Source organism: Diceros bicornis, chromosome 35, assembly GCF_020826845.1.
Source record: "Diceros bicornis minor isolate mBicDic1 chromosome 35, mDicBic1.mat.cur, whole genome shotgun sequence".
Taxonomy (NCBI): domain Eukaryota; kingdom Metazoa; phylum Chordata; class Mammalia; order Perissodactyla; family Rhinocerotidae; genus Diceros; species Diceros bicornis.
The window spans coordinates 21,653,828-21,673,158 of NC_080774.1; the positions used below are offsets into that span (position 1 = coordinate 21,653,828).

General features: G+C 53.0%; 1 protein-coding gene across 1 annotated transcript in view; it reads right to left on the reverse strand.

The window, feature by feature from the left end:
* Positions 1-12,870: 12,870 nt before the first annotated feature.
* Positions 12,871-19,331, reverse strand: part of MN1 (MN1 proto-oncogene, transcriptional regulator) — a 46,194-nt gene continuing 39,733 nt past the window's right edge. Inside the window, exons 2-3 of the mRNA XM_058531679.1 lie at positions 14,127-15,841; positions 12,871-13,973 (exon numbers count right to left, since the gene is read on the reverse strand). Of these exons, the coding sequence (XP_058387662.1) occupies positions 15,660-15,841 (182 nt within the window). The 3' untranslated portion in view covers positions 12,871-13,973; positions 14,127-15,659. The remainder of the gene's footprint in view (positions 13,974-14,126; positions 15,842-19,331) is intronic.

The following is a 19,331-nucleotide window of genomic DNA, read 5'->3' on the forward strand; positions in this document are numbered from 1 at the left end:
GACCTCAGAGAACCTTCTGTCCTCAGCAGGGAGACGGCAGCCTGTGAATCTGGCAGACCTGTATTCCATCTGGCAGACCCACCCATCCTTAACGTGAGAACAGGAGCTGCCCTGCAAGTCTGCTGGGAGCTTCTGCACTGCTGGCTGTGAGCACGCTCTGAGCCTCAGGGCAGTTGATGCCCTCCCCTCCCCCGGGCCCTCGTGGAGACTGGACGGTGCTCCTGAGCACGGAGCCTGGCACGGGGGCCTCCACAAATACTGGTTGTGCATGACTCACGGCTCTTATCCATTCCTCTCCCAGAGCCCAGTTGCCTCGGGCAGGAGAGGGGTTGGAGAGGGAGCTCAGGGAGGCCAGAGGCCTGGAGGGGCCACACCCGATGCCCATCAGCTCCCCTGATGCTCCTTTAAAGCCGTAGCCTTCGTGACAGAGCGTTTGCCTGGAACCTTAAAAAAATGATTTCAGAGAAAATGCAAATGACACAGGAAAATGAGCTGCAGATGGTGCCTGGCTCCCAAAACAGTGCCGCCCTGGGCCCCTCCTGGGTCCTATGTCAGCCCCCCTCATGTCCCCCCCACCCAGGTGACCCTCTGTGCCCCGCACGTGGGTGTTCCAGAGGAGCCAGCCAAGTGGGGAGGGCCCAGCCTCCTTCCTGAGTAGAGGAAAGGAGGGAGCTGCCTGTCACCTGCCTACCGACCCACGACTGCCTCAAACCACCTCAGCTGCACGTCTCCTGGATGTCAGGCCCTGCTCTGGGGATGCCTCAAGGATTTGATCTGATCCCTCCTCCCTAGGAGGGAGGCAGAGATGCCAACACCTTAGTGCCTTAGGCAACTACTCTAAGCAAAGCTTGCCTGCCTCATTGGCTCGTCTCCTACCACCCTGTCCTCTCTCTTTCTCATCTAGCCACACTGGCCTCCTTGCTGTTCTTTGCACATATCCAGATCTTCCTGCCTCAGGGCCTTTGCACTACCAAGTCCTCTGCCTGGAAGTCATTTTCAAGTCTCACCTCTTCAAATGAACTTCTCTGATCACCCAATACATAGTAATCCCAACTTATTATTCTTTATTAAAGCACCCAGTTCATGTCCTTCATAACTGTTTTCACAGCTAGTAACAATGTATCAGTTTGTGTTTACTTGGTAATTGGCAGAACTGGCTTAGTTTATTCATCAGTGTTTCACTAGGACCTAGCAGCATGCCTGGGACATAGAGGTACTCAAATATTTGTGGGATGGAGAAATGGAATGTTCCTTCCTTGGAGACTGGAAGAAAGAAAGAAAAGGCCATTTCAGCAGGGTTCTGAAGGATGAGTAGGAGTTTACCAGGTGGGAGAAAAAGAGGTAATGAAGGCAGAAAGAACAGGGAGATGTGAGCATACAGGCCTGCAGCAGTGTGGCCTGGTGGTTCAGGGTCCATGGGTGAGCTTCCAATGGCCTGGCCTTAAATCCAGTTCCCCCATTCGCAAAAACTTTAGGGGAGGCGCTCTGGCTCTCTGAGCTCAGTTTCCTCATCTCTAAAATGACAGAGGATTTGGTGAGAAGACGCCCAGGCTTGGCACAGGGCTGGACACACAGAGAGCTGCATACACAAAGCAGCTGATGTTTTCATGTGGGGACTCGACTGAGGAACTTCTACGTCCCATGCCTGGGAAGGAAGGAAAGAAGGAAGGGAGGAAGGGAGGAAGGGAGGAAGGGAGGGAGGGAGGGAGAAAGAGAGGGCGGGTGGAGGGAGGAGGAAAGAAAGAAAGAGGAAAGAAAGAAAGAAAGCAGGGAGGGAGGAAGGAAAGAAAGAAAGGAAGAAAGAAAGAAAGAAAATCCTTCAGCTCCGTGCAGAGCCAAGTTCCAAGGAGAAATCTCAGCTGGGGGCCGGGCCCAAGAATTGAGCGGGTGGGTGATGGGATTTGGGGTCACGTGACCCCTGAGTATCTCCTCTGGGGCCTCCGGCTCAGACCTGCATCTTCGCCTTCACCTCTCCTCCTCCAGGTTCTGGGCGTTGCCAGTTTTCCCCTGAAACACTTTCTCACCGCTGAGCCTTTGCCCAGGCTGTGCCCTCCTCCTGGAACGCCCTTTCTCTGGCTGTTGAAACTCTTAGTACATTCACAGCTTGTCTCCCACGACCCCTCAGTCTGATGTCACAAGTCCCACCCTCTGCTTATCGCGGGGGGGGGGGGGGGGGGGGGGGGGGGGATCAGAGTCGTGGCCTCTGGTCTGGAAGCTTCTAGACAGTGTGTCGAGGCTTGGAATAGAGAGCCCTGTCCACCAGATTGGAAGTCCCTCGAGAACCAGGATCAGGTCAGTCTTGCCCAGCACATAGTAAATAGTTAGCTAACGTCTGTGGAATGAATAAATAAGCCAGTGTTTGACCTGCAGGAGTCAGGGCCATAATTGGCCTCTGTAAACTCATCCCACTTCTGTTCCTCGCCGGCACCCCATCCTCATGAGGCAAACCTGATCTCCATCCAATCACGAGGAACCCGAGGTCCAGGGAGATCCTAGTCTGGCCATCTCCGACCTCATCAGCGGCCCTGGACCTCAGTTTCCCCATCTGCAAGGGAAGCAGTGCCCTGGAACAGGGCCAGCTGCCTGAGTGCATGACTTGTACGGTCCGCGGGACCCCACACTCACAGGGGCCCCGCGCTTGGTTTAAGGTTTGGCTGTCACCGTCTTAAAATTCTTAGTAGCTTTATCCTCGAACCTGTGCTTTGTGAGTTAAGCCCTACGGGACAACGGCGCATGCGCATGAGCAGACGGGCCCGCGCAGCGCGCGCGGCTGCTGCTGTTTCTCGCTGCCAGGTTCCCTCCCGTGCAGCTTTCGCGACGCTCGTGAGCACAGACCTCCAGCGGACCCACCGTGCACGGCAGTTCCGCGAGATGCAGATCCAGTAAAGGTAAGCAGTTTGCATCTAAGATTGAGCAAGTAGGGGTGCTGACAGCCCCCAGAGGCCCCCCTTTCCCCCGAACTTCACACGCAGAAAGAAGGCCCTCTAAGAAACACCGACAACCAAGGAACCCTACGGTACCCTTTCGGATTCATGTTTACTGATGCTGAGAAGGATGACTTAGAAGGAAGGGAAAGACAGGACAACCCCTAATCCCTCTTCCTTTCAGCCGAGGGGAGAGTGTGGGCAGATTGTGTCAAGAAGTGAAATAAAAACAGAGGAGCGCATTCTGAGCAATGTTGCCACTGTTCTGGTTAAAACGAACTACGTATGCCTGTGCCAACTACAAATACGAACCACGTCACTCTGATGATTCTGCACATAAATTAAATGTTCTTATATTTGCACTTAAAACTGGCAAAAACATGCAGATGAGTGGTGAAATTCCTGCTAATAATTTAAAAGTTTAATCTTTCTTTACTTAGAGCCGTATTAAATAGCAAATAAAAAACACCAGGACAAGTTGAAGAAGAGACCGTGGAAGAAAGGGAAAAGCTTTACACTCGAGTGTGTACTCTTGCTTTTCTGAACAGGGCCTGCGTTTTCATTTTGCTCTGGGCCTCGCAGATTATGTAGCCGAGCTGCCCTGAACTGGTGAGAGGGCCAGCGCAGCTGAGTCTGAGCTCACGGCCACGGCCCTCGGTCCTTCGTCCCCGTCCCCAGCTGGCCTGCCACTCACCCTCCTCCCGCTACAAGGGGTCAGCAGTCACCCGGATGAGGCCGCTGGGCAGTTGAGGGCTTCTGTCAACCCGAGGTTCACCATCTGGCCCAGAAGTCAGCATTCCAGACCCCACGTCAGGAGGCTCAGGTCAGAGGGTCTGGATGGGGCCTTGTACCTCTGGGTTTTTTTGTGTTTTTTTTTTGATGAGGAAGACTGGTCCTGGGCTAACATCTGTTGCTAATCTTTCTCTTTTTGTTGAGGAAGATTGGTCCTGAGCTAACAGCTATGCCCATCTTCCTCTATTTTGTATGTGGGATGCCACCGCAGCATGGCTTGATGTGTGGTGCATCGGTCCACACCCAGGATTCGAACCTGTGAACCCCGGGCCACCGAAGCAGAGCGGTGCACAAACTTAACCACTACGCCCCCTCTGGGGGCCAGCCCCCTCTGGGGTCTTTTAATGGCCCCCTGCCCCCTGCCTCAAGTGTGCAGCTGCTCACCGAAGGGGGAAACCCTGCTCCAAACCCCAGAAAGAAAAGCCACTTTGTTTCTGAACTTAAGCTGCTTCAGGTGCCTTCCACATCCAGCAGCTCAGGAATTCAGTCCTTCTAGAAGCTCCAAAGGGCTCCCTGAGCCCATTTTACAGCTGAGGAAATGGAGGCCAGATGCAATCTGCCTTGCCTAAGGGCACACTTGGCCAGCAGGGAGTGCGGTAGGATTCGAGCCCAGGCCCATCCGACACTCCAGCGCCCCCAGCCCCAGGGGGGCCAGGCTCTGGGGGACACTGGCCACGCAGGTCCCGCCTGGCAACTCTGGGCCCCAGTCGTGAGTCAGCTCATGGTCCAGGCCAGTTCCCTCATCGTCAAGCTGGTCTTGGCTGTGGTGTCCGCTTTAGAAGCCCATCCCCATCCCAGCCCACATCCCCATTTAACACAGTACAGGGGAAGATCCTAAGAAAACACGAGTGCTACGAGTGGAGGACACTGGCTTCCGCATCTGTAAACAAGGTTTGCTGACTCCACAAACCCCCGGGTATGTGTAGACGCGGGTGTAGGCATCACCCACACGCCCCAGTGTGAACTCCGTGGGGCAGGGGCTTTGCTCTGTTCCCCACTGGGGCCCCGGAGCCTGAAGCAGTGTCTGGCACATAGCAGATGCTCCCTAAATATTTGCTAAATGAATGAATGAGTGAATGAATGAATGATAGCAATAAAGGATTACACTCTATTATGTGCAATCCTGAAATCCAAAAAGACTCTAAAAACCGAAAGTTCTTCTCAAATTTGTGTGCCTGGAGGTCTTTATCCCACCTAATGAGAATATTTTGATGGTTCCCCATATTTGATTGCAGCCCCCTGGAGGTGTCACTGAGCACGTGGTATAAGCCCTACCTTGCCCACCTTCCTGAAAGTTCTCCCAAATTCCAGATTTGGAAACATAGCCGGCCCCAGGGGTTCCATGCAAGATGGCAGCCTTGGTACCTATATTAACAATAGTCAACTCCGTGCATTATAAAGATAACAGTTACAGGCAATAACCAGCCACCATGGACTCTCATCATCCCTTGTTCACCCCATCTCACAGGTGGGTAAATCGAGGCTCCCAGAGGCAAGGTCCTCAGGGCCGTGCGGGATTGGTGTAGCAGCAGCAGGATTTGAACCCGGTCCCTGGGGGCTCCAGCCTTGTCACTCTTGCAGTCCCTCTGCCCTACGCCCTTCCCCTCCCCCTCTGGCTGGCCTCAGGGCCTCAATGAGCCCTTTGTCCTCCGATGGGCTCAGAGCTCCTGAGGGTGCCTCCTTGTGACAAAGGCTGGAGGAGTGGGGGCCGCCTGGGGCGGCTGGAGGGGGCTCCGGAGGCACGGCCAGGAAGAATGTGCTCCTGCTTGTGAGATTCTCCTGGGGTCAGGCTACTCCAGCCTGTCAGGAGGGGCTATAACGGTGGGGACAAAGGCGGCAGCCACAGTGCACAGTGGCACTGATCTGGGCGGTCCCCCCCAGCTCCCAGTCCAGCCCCCACCCCACCGGCCAGACCTGCAGGGCTCCAGCCCCAAGAGGAGGGGCTGGAGGAGCGGGGCCTCCCACCTGGAGGGCAGGTGGGGAGGCTGCCAGGAGCCCCTTCTGGCCCAGCCCTCAGCCCCTACGCTGCCCTCCTGGGAGCACCCTAGGGGAGGCACAAAAGTCAGGAGCCTCTGCCCCTCTAGCCTCTCCATCCCGCCTCCTTAGCCAGCAACAGCCAAAAGGATGGGAGGAGATTCCGCTGGGACCTGCCCTGAGCAGGGAACGGAGCATTTCTCCAGCGGTTACTGCGTGCGGGCACAGAACAGAGCGAGGAGAGCGGAAAAAAAAAAAAACGGCCCCTTGAAACTGAAAGACCCAAACTGGGCCAGGCTCTGCCGCTGGCACGCTGTGTGGCCTCAGGTAAGAGGCTCTGCCTCTCTGAGCCTCATTTGTATCACCCAGTGGGGCTGGCCCGGCCTAGCCTTGTGCCGAGCGTGTTTGACTCCTCATGGCCCCCGGAGGGGAAGCTGCCACCAGCTGCCCAGGCGACCTCGGCCAAGTGGCTTCACCTTTCCGTGTCTCAACTTCCTTCTCTGGAAAATGGGGCTCATATCGAGCCTGCCCCATGTGCTGTTAATATAACTCATCGGTCTAAGGCCCCTGCACGCAGCAAGCATCACACAGTGTTTCCTATTATCGTTTTTTCAGTACCTCCCTTTTGCACAAGGGAAAACTGAGGCACATAATGGTTAATTCTACCACCAACAGCAGCTGATGTGTACTGACCGTCTGCTCAGAGTGGCCCCTGTGCAAAGCCCTCTTACTGCATGTAATCCCCACGTCTCTGTGCTGGAGGTGCTAAAATTGGCCGCATTTTGCAGATGAGGACACTGAGGCTCAGAGAGCAGCCAGCAGCCAGTGAGCAGGATTTGGAGCTGGTGGGTCATCTGCCACCCAGCCCCCACCTTCTCCCTGCCCCCTCCCACATCACAGAATAAGGCTGACGCTCCTGCCTGGGCAACAAGGGGCTGCTGCCAGACCCAGGTTCGGTTCCTCCTGGGTCCCCGCCCTCCCTAGAAAGACCCACAGGGCCTTGCTGGGAGGGTTGAGGTTACCCTGTTTGCTCAGATCCCTAGAAAAGGGACAAGTAGAGGAAGATGACCCTTGCCAGCCCACAGGCTCAGAGCTCTGCGCTTCCCAAATGTGCCTCTGACCAGCCACTCACCTCCTGGGTGACGTTGGCCCACAGACGGCACGTCCCCGAGCCTCAGTTTCCCCATCCATGAACCAGGAAGGATCCCGAGGCGCTGCCTCCTGCAGCTGTCTGAGCGCGGAACGTGCAGGTTGAGTGGCCAGCCAGCACTTGGTATACAGTAGGTGATCAAGAACCCTGGGCTGCACAGGTTCTGAAAATAGCAAGGGTGTCCCCACCCCCCGCGGGAGTTCACCGTTTTCAACTTTCCCCCTTCCCATCTGTCTCTTGGGGGAGCCTTGCCTTGGGAGGTACCCGAGGCAGAGGCTGGTTTAAGCCCACTTTTCAGATGGGGAAACTAAGGCCCAGAGAGGGGACTCACTCAGCCCTGGCCTCCTCACACAGTCTGTTCAGACCTCACCGCATGCCCCGCCCTGCTGGACCAGGGCCTTCTGGTGGCTGCAGAGCAGCAGGCAGAGTTTTGCATGGGGAGTCAGGCAGACGTGGGTTCTAATCCCAGAAAATGGGCACAAGAAGCGTGAGCTATAGTTGATGCCCAGGAAGTCTCTGGGCATGTGCTCAATGCATGGCAGTCAGTGTCGGCAGCAGCAACATTATTCACAAGCCCCTCTCTGTCCCAGCAAGCCAGAACTGATACTGGAAACCCCAAACCATCCGTAGATGAAGTGGAGCGCCCAGCTCCAGTGGGGGGCACCACAGCCGTTCCCTGGCACCTCCAGGTGTCCCCTTCCCTGCATGCCCGACCCTGGCGGGCCTGGCAGCCTCTGCACACACAGAGCCTCATGTTACCTCCCTCAGCAAAATAAAATGAGGCGAATGGCTGACACTCAACAGGCTTTGAGGGCAGCCAGAGATGCAGCGAACCTGAGAGATGGGCCAGGCCCAGGTGATAAGGGAGCAGGTGGGGTCAGGATCAAGATAGAGAAACTCAAGGGGACATTGGGGTCCCGGGAGAGAGTGGGGAGACAAAGAGGATGCTGGAGGCTTATTTCAGCTTTTGTCTTCAAATGCACCAGAGTAAGAGGTTCAGAGGATGGGGACTGGATTCCGGAAGCCCCTTCCAGAGTTTGGGCCCAGTGGAATCATTATCATTATGGCCACCTTGCTGTTCCTCCACTATGCCGAAGATGCTCCCACCACAGGGCCTTTGCACGTGCTGTTCTCTCTGTCTGATATCTGCTTGGCTCGCTCCCCCACTTTCTCAGTCTCTTCCCCTGGCCCTCTTCAGGGAGACATCCCTCAGCAACCCAGTCACCCCCTATTGCCTTCCCCAGCCATATTAGTCTCTGTAACAGGGTTCACTCATGACCTGTTTTTGTGAGCACAGCCGTGAGCAGCCCCAGTTGGAGTCAGAGTCTGAGCAATCAGCTCTCACCCCCAGACACAAGCCCCATTCTCTACCATTAACCTCAGCAGCCACAGGTGGGGAAGACCACCAACAGCCCCTTTTATTTGACCCAAATCTAGTGAAAACCTACCGTGTGCCAGGCCCCGGGCCAGCTGCTGTGGACACTGACATGGACAAAACAAACTTCCTCCTTCTTGAGCTGCCCTCCCCTCCAGTTACCCTGGAGCTGGGGCTCGGGACGAGGGACAGTTAGCGGGGGGAGGCGGGGAAGAAGGGCATTTGGTGTGGGCCCTGGCTCTGTTACTAACTTACTGCGTGACCTTGGGCAAGACACCGGACATTCTGAGCCTCCGTTTCTTCATCTGTAAAATGGAGAGATGGAGCAATGGTTTTGGAAAGGATGGTGCGGGGTGGCACGTGAGGTGCGTAAACACAGCCTTGAGCAATTCCCAACCTCCTAGCAATGAAGTCACTCCTTTTTCAACTCTCTGCAAGCCTTTCTATTGCTACAAGGAGAAAGTCTCTGCTCAGCGCTACTAGGTCTTTAACGCCTCTCGCAAACGTGCCCATCTCATTTTCCAACAAACACAGACGGTCTCAGGTCATCAGGCAATGGTGACATTGCTGTGTTTTCAGGGTGTTTATTTCAGGATTACAGTAGGACACACTGTATCTTTCTTCTAGTTTCCCTCTCTTGTCCATTCTCCAGAGGGAGCACACCAAAATTCCAATGCGACCCCAGCTTAAAATCTGTCCATGTGGCAAAAGTTGGACAACTAGATGCCCACATACACGGTCAAATGACTTTCGACAAGGATGCCAAAGCAACCTAAGGAAGGAATGGAAATGTCTTCAACCCATGGTCCTGGGATGGCTGGATATTCTGGGAATAAAGAACTCTTACCTTTGCCTCATATCATATGCAAACCTAAATCAAAATATATCGCAGAGCTCAACATGAAGGCAAAACATAAAACCATGAAGCTACTAGAAGAAAGCATGACCCTAGGGAAGACACAGACAGCTCTCGCCATAAAAAGAAACTTGATAAAATGGACTTTGTGAAACTTGTGAAATTTTAAAATTTTTAGCACTTCAGAAGACACCATGAAAAAAGCCACAGACTGGGAGAAAATATTTGCAACACACAGAGAAGGGGCTTGTATCTGCAATATAGAAAGAACTCTTAGAATTCAATAATAAAAAGACAGACAACCTAATAAAAAAAAATTGGGCAAAAGATTTTAACAGACACTTCACCAAAGAAGATACACAGCTAGAAAATAAACACATGAAAATATACCCAACATTATTAGGGGAGTACAAATTATAACCACAATGAGATAGCACTGTATATACACTAGAATGGCTAAGTTAAAAAGGCAGATCATATTAAGTGTTGGCAAAGACGTTAGAAGGAATGGAACTCTCATACACTACCACTGGGAATGCAAAGTGGTACAACCACTTTGACAAATGATTTGGCAGTTTCTTAAGAAAGGAGACATAAACCTCCTATATGAAAATAAAAGCCTAAGTCTGCACAAAAACTTGTACACAAATGTTCTTAGGAGTTTTACTTCTAGAAACCAAAAGCTGGAAACAGCTCAAATGCATATCAACAGGTGAATGAATAGGAGGAATGAACTGTTGACTCATGCAACCTCAACAGCATGATACAGCGGGAAACACCCCAAAGAGCACAGGCTGTGTGATTCCATTTCTATGACATTCGAGGCACAAGAATGGGCAAAACTTGTCGACGGGTGGGCTGTTGACTGGAATGAGGCAGAAGGGAACTTTCTGGGGAGCTTGTCCTGTTATAATCTTGATAGAGGTTTGGGGTACACAGGTGTAGACATTTGTGAAAACACATCAGATTATACTCTTAAGATCTGTGCATTTCATTGTATAAAAATTATACCTCAGTTTTTAAACCGTGAAAAAGGGGGAGGTGAGGAATAGTGGGTGAAATAAACAAAAAACTCCTTCCAAGATGTAAAATGGTGCAGCTGCTGTGGGAAATGATTTGGCAGTTCCTCAAAAACTTAAACACAGAGTTACCGTCTGACCAGGAAATTCCACTCCTGGATATATACCTAAGAGAACTGAAAATGTACATTCACACAAAAATTTGTACGTGAACGTTCAGAGCAACATTATGTATATAAATATAATAGTCAAAAGGTGAAAACAACCGTAATTTCCATCAACTGGTAAATAGACAAACAAAATGTGGTATAGTTGTACAGTGGAATAGTATTTCTCCATAAAAAGGAGTGAACCTTGAAAGCATTATGCTAAGTAAAATAGTCTGACAAAAAAGCTGACATATTATATGATTCCATTCATATGAAATGTCCAGAATAGGCAAAGCCATAGACACAGAAAGTAAATTAGTGGTTGCCAGAGGCTGGAAGGAGGGGGTAATTGGAATTGACTGAAAATGGGTACAGAGTTTCTTTTTTTGGGTGATAAGAATGTTCTAGAATTGGATAGCATGATGGTTGCACAACATTGTGAATATACTAAAAGCCACTGAATTATACACATTGAAATCATTAAAATGGTGAATTTTGTGTTATATAAATTTATCTCAATGAAAACAAATTCTCCCGAGGTTCCTGGGGCACGTCGTCAGGAGATGCTAGAATTGCAGAATTGGGGTCTTATTCCCATCCTATCACACTGTGTTGTAGTAGCAGAATTTGGTACTCACCCCCAATCGCTTCCAGGTCAGGGCAGCCTGGTCTGGGGGCAAAAACTTGGCGTCTCCCACACCCTCCGTGTCTTCTGCGGTCGAGTGTGGGGCCCCGGGTGGGGTCCTCCCTGCTAATCCCCTGTCGGGGATCCGGGAAATCCACACTTCACTCTGGTCTTGGGATCTTGTTCTAATCTTTTTAAAACAAAGTGGGATGGGGAGTCCTCCTTTGCACTCCCACCAGCTCCTGAAGGGCAGAGGGTCCACCTGGCTCCTCCTCCACCCGCTCCCGTGAGACAGCCCCCCAGCCTTCTGGAATTGTCAATGCTGGGTGGAGGAGGCAGCCACTCGGAGGGGTGCGGCGGGACAGCTGGCGAAGATGATGTTCTCTGTCAACACGGAAAGGCCACCCTGCAAGATGGACCAGCTGCTTCTGCAGCCCTCCCCTGGCCCTCCCCGGGGCCAGCATGCACCGATGCTGCAGCCCCCATGTCACGTGTTCCTACCTGCCCCCAACGACAGGCCAGTCTGAGGTCCTTTTGGGTTTTGGGTGCTCTGAGACATGGATCCATTCACTCACTCATTCATTCATTTCACACCAACCTGAAGTCTCCGAGATGCCCACACCCAATGCTCACCATTCTTTCACCTTCCTTCCCTTCCTGGGGTGCTGAACATGATCATATACCACTGTCACTTTGAGCTGGAGACCTTTAAAGGTTAAAGAGATTTTTAAGCTCCTCCAAATTAAAGTGAATATAGAGACCTCATCCTTAAAACTTTATATTCTGACAAATATGCCACATATATAAAGAAAACTTTAAAAAGGAAGAAATGCAACAAAATTTCTGCCAAATTAGGTCAATTTATATGCCAGGATGAAGAGGATGAACTCCTACTCATCCTTGAAAACCCCACTTGGACATGACCTACATGGGATTCATGCATCTCCCAGAGTGACATTCATTTCTCATACTGCCATGGGTTATTAGGCATATTCCCATCGCTTTTAACTGTCAATTTACCTGCTATCTCTTCCCCTCATTTCCCCCTTTGCAGACTAAGGTTCTTCAATGACCTCAAGTCTGAGGCTGCAAGTGCCAACAGTGAAGCTGCCGCCCAGAGGGTGGCCCACAGGACAGCCAGAGCTCTTACAGGGCCTGGAACAGGGCTGGTGCTCGCAGTCACCTTCAAGCCAGATGTTGTTTGCTCCATTTTAGAGACACGAAAATGGAGACGGGGGTTAAAACACTTGCCCGCGGCCATGGCTGTAAGTGGAGGAAGCAGCATCCAGCCCAGCTCGGCCAGAATCCAAAACGCTGTCGGCCGTGCCCTGCTCTGATGGTGGCACAATGCTAGCAATTTATGCACATGGAGCCCTCCTGCATGCACACACATTGTCTCCTCTAACAACCCCATAAGTTAGACCCATTTCACAGATGAGGAAAAGCAGGAGCTGAGACGCTATGTAACTTGCAGAAGGTTACAAAGCTTACTGGGATCTGAAATCGAGCGCTGGAACCCAAGAGAATAACCATCACACAGCTCAGCCGCCTGGGTGGTCTCCCCTCCCCTCCTTCCTCCTCCACTAATCAGATATCAGTGGTTCTCAGCCCGGGGGAGTCACACCCTGCAGGGGACACTGGGCAATGTTTGGAGACATTTTGGGTTGTCACAGGGGAGGGGGCGGGAGGGAGAGGTGCTACTGGCATCTGGTGGGTAGAGGCCAGGGACGCTGCTCAACACCCTACAATGCGCAGGACAACCTCCATCACAAAGAATGATCCAGCCCAAGTGTCAGTAGTGCCGAGTAGAGAAATCCTGAGATGCCCCAACTTAGAACAGCATCAACAGACGCACGCGCGCGCACACCCACACACCCACACACACTACGGCATCCAGACCTATACTCCCACCCCCATGGAATTTAAAGAGACCTATGGAGAAAGGGGAAGGGGCAGGGAAAAAAGCAAGCCCTGCCCACAAATGGACCACCGTCACCATTAACGTCATATTTATTGTTATTTAGCTGCTCAGGAAAACATATACAGGTATATACAATATGCATGAATACAGAAGACTGCACTTTACATATTTTTTTTTAAAAAAGAAAGAAAAAAATAACACTCAATTTCATGAGCTATTGTCACAGTCTTCCAACCAAGCATTTCAGAAATGAATTTGTTTTAAGAGTCAAAAAAGATTACAGGATTGCCTAACACACAGCAGAGTTAAGTTTTCATATTTTACATGTGCAAGAACATTTTCGTTTTCTTTCCCGAAGAGTTTGCTCTGTAGTACCGATTACCAGTGTTTGGAGTCTCCGCGGATTGGCTGTGTTTTTAATTTGCTTCTATTCCTTCCATTCAACCCAATTTAATGAAATAACATCCTTTTGCTTAAGGCTATTTGTAAAGTTGTTCCATTCTGGGGTCGTGGGGAGCGAGAAATTTTCAAACTTCAGGGGTTTCCGAGGTGGCTGGGACCATGAGCTGATGGCCGAGTGTTGATGGACTCGACGCAGGGAAGGTCAAAGACAGAAGTCAAGATGCTTTTGGCTCCCCGGCCTTAAGCAATTAAGGAGAAATTATTCCTGTTTCAAAAATGAAATGATGAAGCTCTCAAACAGCTGTACACTGCAGATGCAGAGGGGGCACGAGGTTTCGCTCAGACTCGGCTGTTTCTCTTGCAGCCTGGGGCAGGGGGAACACTCCCCCCCTTTTCTTTCCTCTGGTGGCAGAACACAGGAAGTGAGTCGGCTCACACCTCCCCGCTGATAAATTCACACCACCTGCTTGTGCCTGCCGGGGTCGGCTCCCGGTCAGACGGCCCAGGCAGGAACCTCGGACGGTCCAGACTCGGACCCGAGCCCAAAGGGCCGGCCGAAGGAAAGAAAAGGAGGAGGGAGGGGAAAGGGGGGGAGTTTTCTGGACGCTCTTCTCCATTTGCTGAAAAGTTCTTTGAAATAAACAAGGTGGGTGTTGTGGGGTGAGCCCAAAGCCCTCAGGTCACTGCTAAAAAAAGCCAGGACTGCAAACTCTGGGGACCTGGGGTCGGGGAGAGGGTGAGAGGCTCAAAACGGAACATTTGGTAAGACACGATCAGTAACAGAAGCTGAAATAAAAGAGAAGAGTTGGGGTGAAGTGATGTTAGTCACTTCTTGTCTGGCCCACCCTGGAATCTGGGTGCCCCCACCACCCCCACGAGTCATACAAGCCCATCACCGAGGTGGCTGCCCTGCCAACCCTGGACGCCTGTGACCACCACCTTGGGAGAACCAGGTAAGAGGCTAGTCCAGGAGCCCCGCTCTCCACTGCCCTGCTCGCCCAGCCGCCCCCTCCTCTCTGCTCAAAGTCATTCCTCCGTGAGACGCGCGGGATGTGGCTCTAGTTCTGCAACAAGGTGAGATGAAATCCAAAGGGGAAAAAAATTCCGGAGTTAAGAAAAAGGCTCAGGAATCAAAGTCATTAGTTATATCCCCTTTCGCCCTCCTCTAGCCCTCAGGAGCCTGCAAACCCCTGCAAAGAAATACACCCAGGCTCAGAGAAGGCTGGCTTGGCAGGCTGGGCCTGGAGGCTCCTTCGCTGAAAGACGCCCCCAAAAATGCTGGCAAAAGCCTCGTCCCTCCCAGGGATGGGGGGGCGGCCCAGGTTGAGGCGGGAAAATAGATGGAGAGCGGGGACCAAATGGAAGAGGTGGAGGAGAGCCAGTGCCCTCCTCCTTCCCCGGGGACGCCTGGCTGGGAAGAGCTGTCCAGAAAGGCCGAGAGCTGAGAACTGCTCCTCCCCAACTCCAGCACCCAAGACCCAGCCGGCCTGGTTGCTGCACGGCCAAAGCCTGGAGCCCCCAGACACCCAGCAAGCTGGGCAGAGGCACCGTCCCCCAGGCGGACCAGGGCTGCTTAGCACGGCGTGAAAATTCAGAGCCCAGGCGTCTGCGCAGAGGCCCAGAAAAGGAGAGAAAACAGCACTGTGGAACATTCCGGCTCCTTCCCACAGAGCGGGCTGGACACGTCATCACCTCCGTTGCAGAGAGCGGCAGCTTCCCGCAGAAGCGAGAACGGAGCCCAAGGCTGAGCGTGTGTTTGCAGGAGCCCAAATATATATCTCTGTTTTCTTAGGGAACAGACAAAACAAAATCCCCGGCAGAATACCTAAGGGGGGCATTAATTGTTTGGCTCCTGCCTGCCTGATGACAGTTGGGTGTCAATATATAATATTGTGATGACAATTCGACTTTCACCCGGCAATATTCCAGAACTACTATTCTCCAGGATTTCCATTTTAATAAGCAGTGAACAAAGCAAAAGGGGAAAAAAAAAAAAAAAAAAGCAGGGGTGGGGAGGAGGGGAGAAAAGGAACAAGAATAAAAGAGAATAAAAAAGGAAAGCAATTCTTGTCTTATTATGAAATAACAATACTTGGGCACACAGCAGCATGAAAATTAAACAAGGAAAGAGGTCATCTAAAAAATGTATGCCAAGATTACCGAAAAATGGGGAATTATCTAGCAGGAAAAAGGCTTAAGCAAAAGTTTGCTAACTGCAGAAGGGGTTAACACTGGTAACATACCGTGGCAGACGAGTTTCTTTTTTAAAAAAATTTTTTGAGGTTTTTTTTTTTTCCCCTTTAAATTAACCCTTTCCGGTCCATATGCCACTAAGCAGGTACCAACCTAGGAAAAAAATCATCCACTCAGCAATAGTGGCCCTTGCAAATTAACAGGGGGGTGGGGGTCGGAGGAGGGGGGGAGAGAGGGGGGAGGGAAGGGCCTGGTGGGGGAGGGGCATTTCTTGTCAATTCAAGTTAGGGCGGCCACGAAAGTCCCGAATCTGTTGGAAATGTCGGAGTGCAGGGAGCGCCAGGTGGGCACGGAGGCTCGGGCCTTGGCGTCGCCCACGTCGTCCGTGCAGTGGACAGACAGGCACTGCAAATGGCTGCCAGACTGGGTTGCCGAGGCCTTGTTTGCGGGGAGGTCGTGGGCTGTGGAGACAGAAGCAAGAGAGGATGTTAGCTGTTAGGCTCTGCGGGAGGCCCTAATGGGGGGAGCAGGGGTCCAGGCCCTCTTTCTGTGCCTGAAGATGCTCTGAGGGGCTCTAGAGAAGGTTGGTTCAAATCCCCCAGCTGTCGCCTCTGACTTGGCTGTGAGGCTCAGCCAAGGGAAGGCCCCCTGCTAGGGCTCAGTTTTCCCCCTTGGGAAATAGGAGAGTTGGGCAGGATAAACTCAGGGTTTGCCCATCTCTAATGGACTAGAGTTCCCAAAAGATTAACTGGACCTGAAGGAAGTTGGGAAGGCTTCCTGGAGGAGAGGCATCTAAACTGGGCATTGAAGGATGTGTAGGAGTTCGCCAGATGCAGTGAAAGGGTGGAGGGGAGGATTGTCCAGGTCCAGAACACAGCCCATTCTCTTGTCATCCTCCAGACAGACAGATGCTAAGGGCCTACTATGTGTTGGGAACTTCCTTAAACAGTGCCAAACTGCTCAGAGCAGCAAAGACTAAGTCTAGACTCTCAAACAAGACCAGCGCCCTTTGCCCATCCCCGGCTGCTATATGAAAGGACTTTGGGTGATAGGGGTGAGGAGTCTATTCCTCTTCTACACTCTCGATGAACCCTCAGTTTCCTTCCCACTCAATCATAAAGTACCAAAAAACCACAGATCACAGCGATGTCTGGGTTAGACACGCATGAGGGGAAAGGCAGTTTGACAACCATTCACACCTTAGTATGAATTAGACTAGAAGAGAGCATGAACTGGGAGTTCTGAGGCAAGGAAGGAATGGAGCAGTCATTTTGGAGGACTTCTAATTTACAGCTGCCAAGTGACCATTGGTTCTGTTCTGAGACCTGCTCTATGTTAATGAATATTCTCATTATTTCTCTTTCCTAGAGCCTGACTCTCAGAGAGGAGAGGTGACCTGCCCAAGGTCACACAGCCAGGAAGGGGCAGAGTTGGGTTTGAAGATGGGCTGGTGGTGAATTTCTGACTCAGTATAAGTGAGAAAAGCTGAAGTTGGGAGTGGGCACCCAGATCCAGCCGAGGGAGCACACCCAGATACTGAACTCCACGACCGGCCCGCCCGCCTCAGCACACTGTGCAGCCCAGCAGGGCCCTGTGCCAGGCAGGAGCTACCCCACCCATCTGCCCTCTGGGATTAAGGGGAGGCCTCCCCCGGGAGCTGAGCCACGGCCTGCAAAGAAAATCCTCCCAGAAGGATGGGTCTAGGCAGCCCAGACCAGGCTGTGACAACCAGGTTTGGGGTCCCCACCCTGGGGCCCCAGAGACACCCAGCTTTGGGACCTGCATGCTGGGAGGGGCTGGGGACGAATACCATCTCCTTTGCTCCTTCCCTCATTCATTCCATTAACAAGCCTCTATGGGGTCCCTAGATGTGCCAGGAGTGGCACTGGCCCTGCGGATCCAGCTGGAAACAAGGCAGACACTGTCTTCATCCTCCTCCTGGAGCTGAGGGTGAGGCCAGGAGACGGTGTCACAGCACAGTCATTTCGGAGTCACAGACCGGGGCTCGAATCCCAGCCCCACCGCTGTGTGGCCGGGGGTCTGCCACTTGCCCTCTCTGAGCTTCAGTTCCTCATTGGTGAGGGTGATGTCATCTCCCTCAGGGTCTCGTCATGGTCTGGCATCTACAGCGATCCCCCGACAGGGCTGTCATTAGTATCTGGGAGCTCAGGAGGTGAGGGGTCCTTGCAGCCATCTAGAAGCCCCCAAGCCTTGTCCTCTCCTTGGGACTGGCCAGAGGGGCACATTCCCGCCCGGGGAAATTGGGGTCTTTGCCCCATTTCACAGAAGGGGAAGCTGCAGCTCTGAGCTTGGGGTTTCAAAGCTGCTTCATACAGTGCAGCTGGGACGCCACTAACGCCACACCCGGGGCTCCCCGGGGAGAAGGTACCCCAGGAAGCTGCAGACGTCAGATGCAGGGTGCCCTCGCACACGGCAGGCCCTGGATTCCAGCAATGCCGACGCACAGCCCCCACGCCTCTGCTTTTGAGCCCACGCCTGCCTTGCTCCCAGTGACACCCCGCTGCTTAATACCCCCAGAAGGAATTTTGTTCCAAGCATGGCGAGATATGGACGAGGGGGAGGCGTAGCATCTGCCAGAGGGAGAGACAGAGACGAATTCTAAAGGGGTTCCTTACCTCACTTTACACACATTATCTCAAGGAGCTGACACAGCCATGCTTGTGCCCACTTTACAGATAGGAAACCGAGGCCCCTCGCCGAAGTTTGCACGGCTAAAGAGAAACCAGACCGAGGCCCGCCCTCCCAGCCGGCTCCCTTGCTCTGTGGCTGCTGCACCAGGAAGGTGAAGGGGAGTCGGAGCTTCCTGAGTTGCAGGCTGAGATGGAGCACACTTGGCGACTTTTCTAGAAGCTGGGTTTGCTGGGTGATGGTTCCAGACTGACTCAAATAGCCAAATTTCCTAAAGATGCCTTATTTCCAAGCTACAGACGACTCGTAAGCACGCCATGCACCAGAGACAGCTACTCTTCTTACTTGGGGTGGAATTAATGAGGCTGTGCCAGGCTCAGCTGAACACCGCGGTGTATTATCCAAACTCAGCAGCTGGCAGACCCTTCTCCCCACTTTAGGGGGGCACCTGGGGCTCAGAGAGGGTGAGGGGCTTGCCCCACATCACAGAGCACGTGGATTCCCCAGCCTCTGCCTATAGGAGCAAGCGAGGCTCGTATCCACCAGGAATATCTTTCAGAGAGAATATTATTCTTCAGTTCTTGACAACCCCAGCACGACCAAACTCATCCTCCCGCCGGATTCATTCCAGCTGGGGGGACCCAACACGCCCTAGGACCGCGGCTCCCCGAGCTGCCGAGCAGCTGCCATAAATTAGTCCCACGGAAGCCGCCTCGAGTCAGAGCTTGCCTAGCGTGGGAGAGGCCCTCGGTCCCGGCTCCTCGAGGGGGCCGGCATACCGGCCCCCACGCCAGGACCCAGAGATAAAGCCGCCCCCTCACCGAGCTCCAGGGGTTGGGGGTGACCCTGGAGTTACTCAGCGCCCGGCACTGGCAGACACTGCGGAACCCGATGGGTGTCGTCATGTTTTCCACTTGTGAGCTGTCGCCCTCCCCCATCAGACCCTGGCTGCGTGGGGGACGGGACCCCATCAGACCCTGGCTGCGGGGGGGACGGGACCCCATCAGACCCTGGCTGCGTGGGGGACGGGACCCCATCAGACCCTGGCTGCCTGGGGGAGGCGCACGTCTGGTCTGCCCGGCGCAGCGCCTCGCACACAGCAGGCGCTCAGCTGGAGCTCGTGCACTGACGGTGAAGTGACCCTCATCCCTATTTGACAGATGGGAAGACTGAGGTTCCAGGGGCAGGGAGCTGCTCAAGGGTCACCCGAGGCCGGGTCACCAGCTTTGGGACCGGCCTCTCTTTTTAACCCAGGATTCTCAGCGGGTCAGGCCGAGGCAGAATCCCAGATCCCCCGTACCT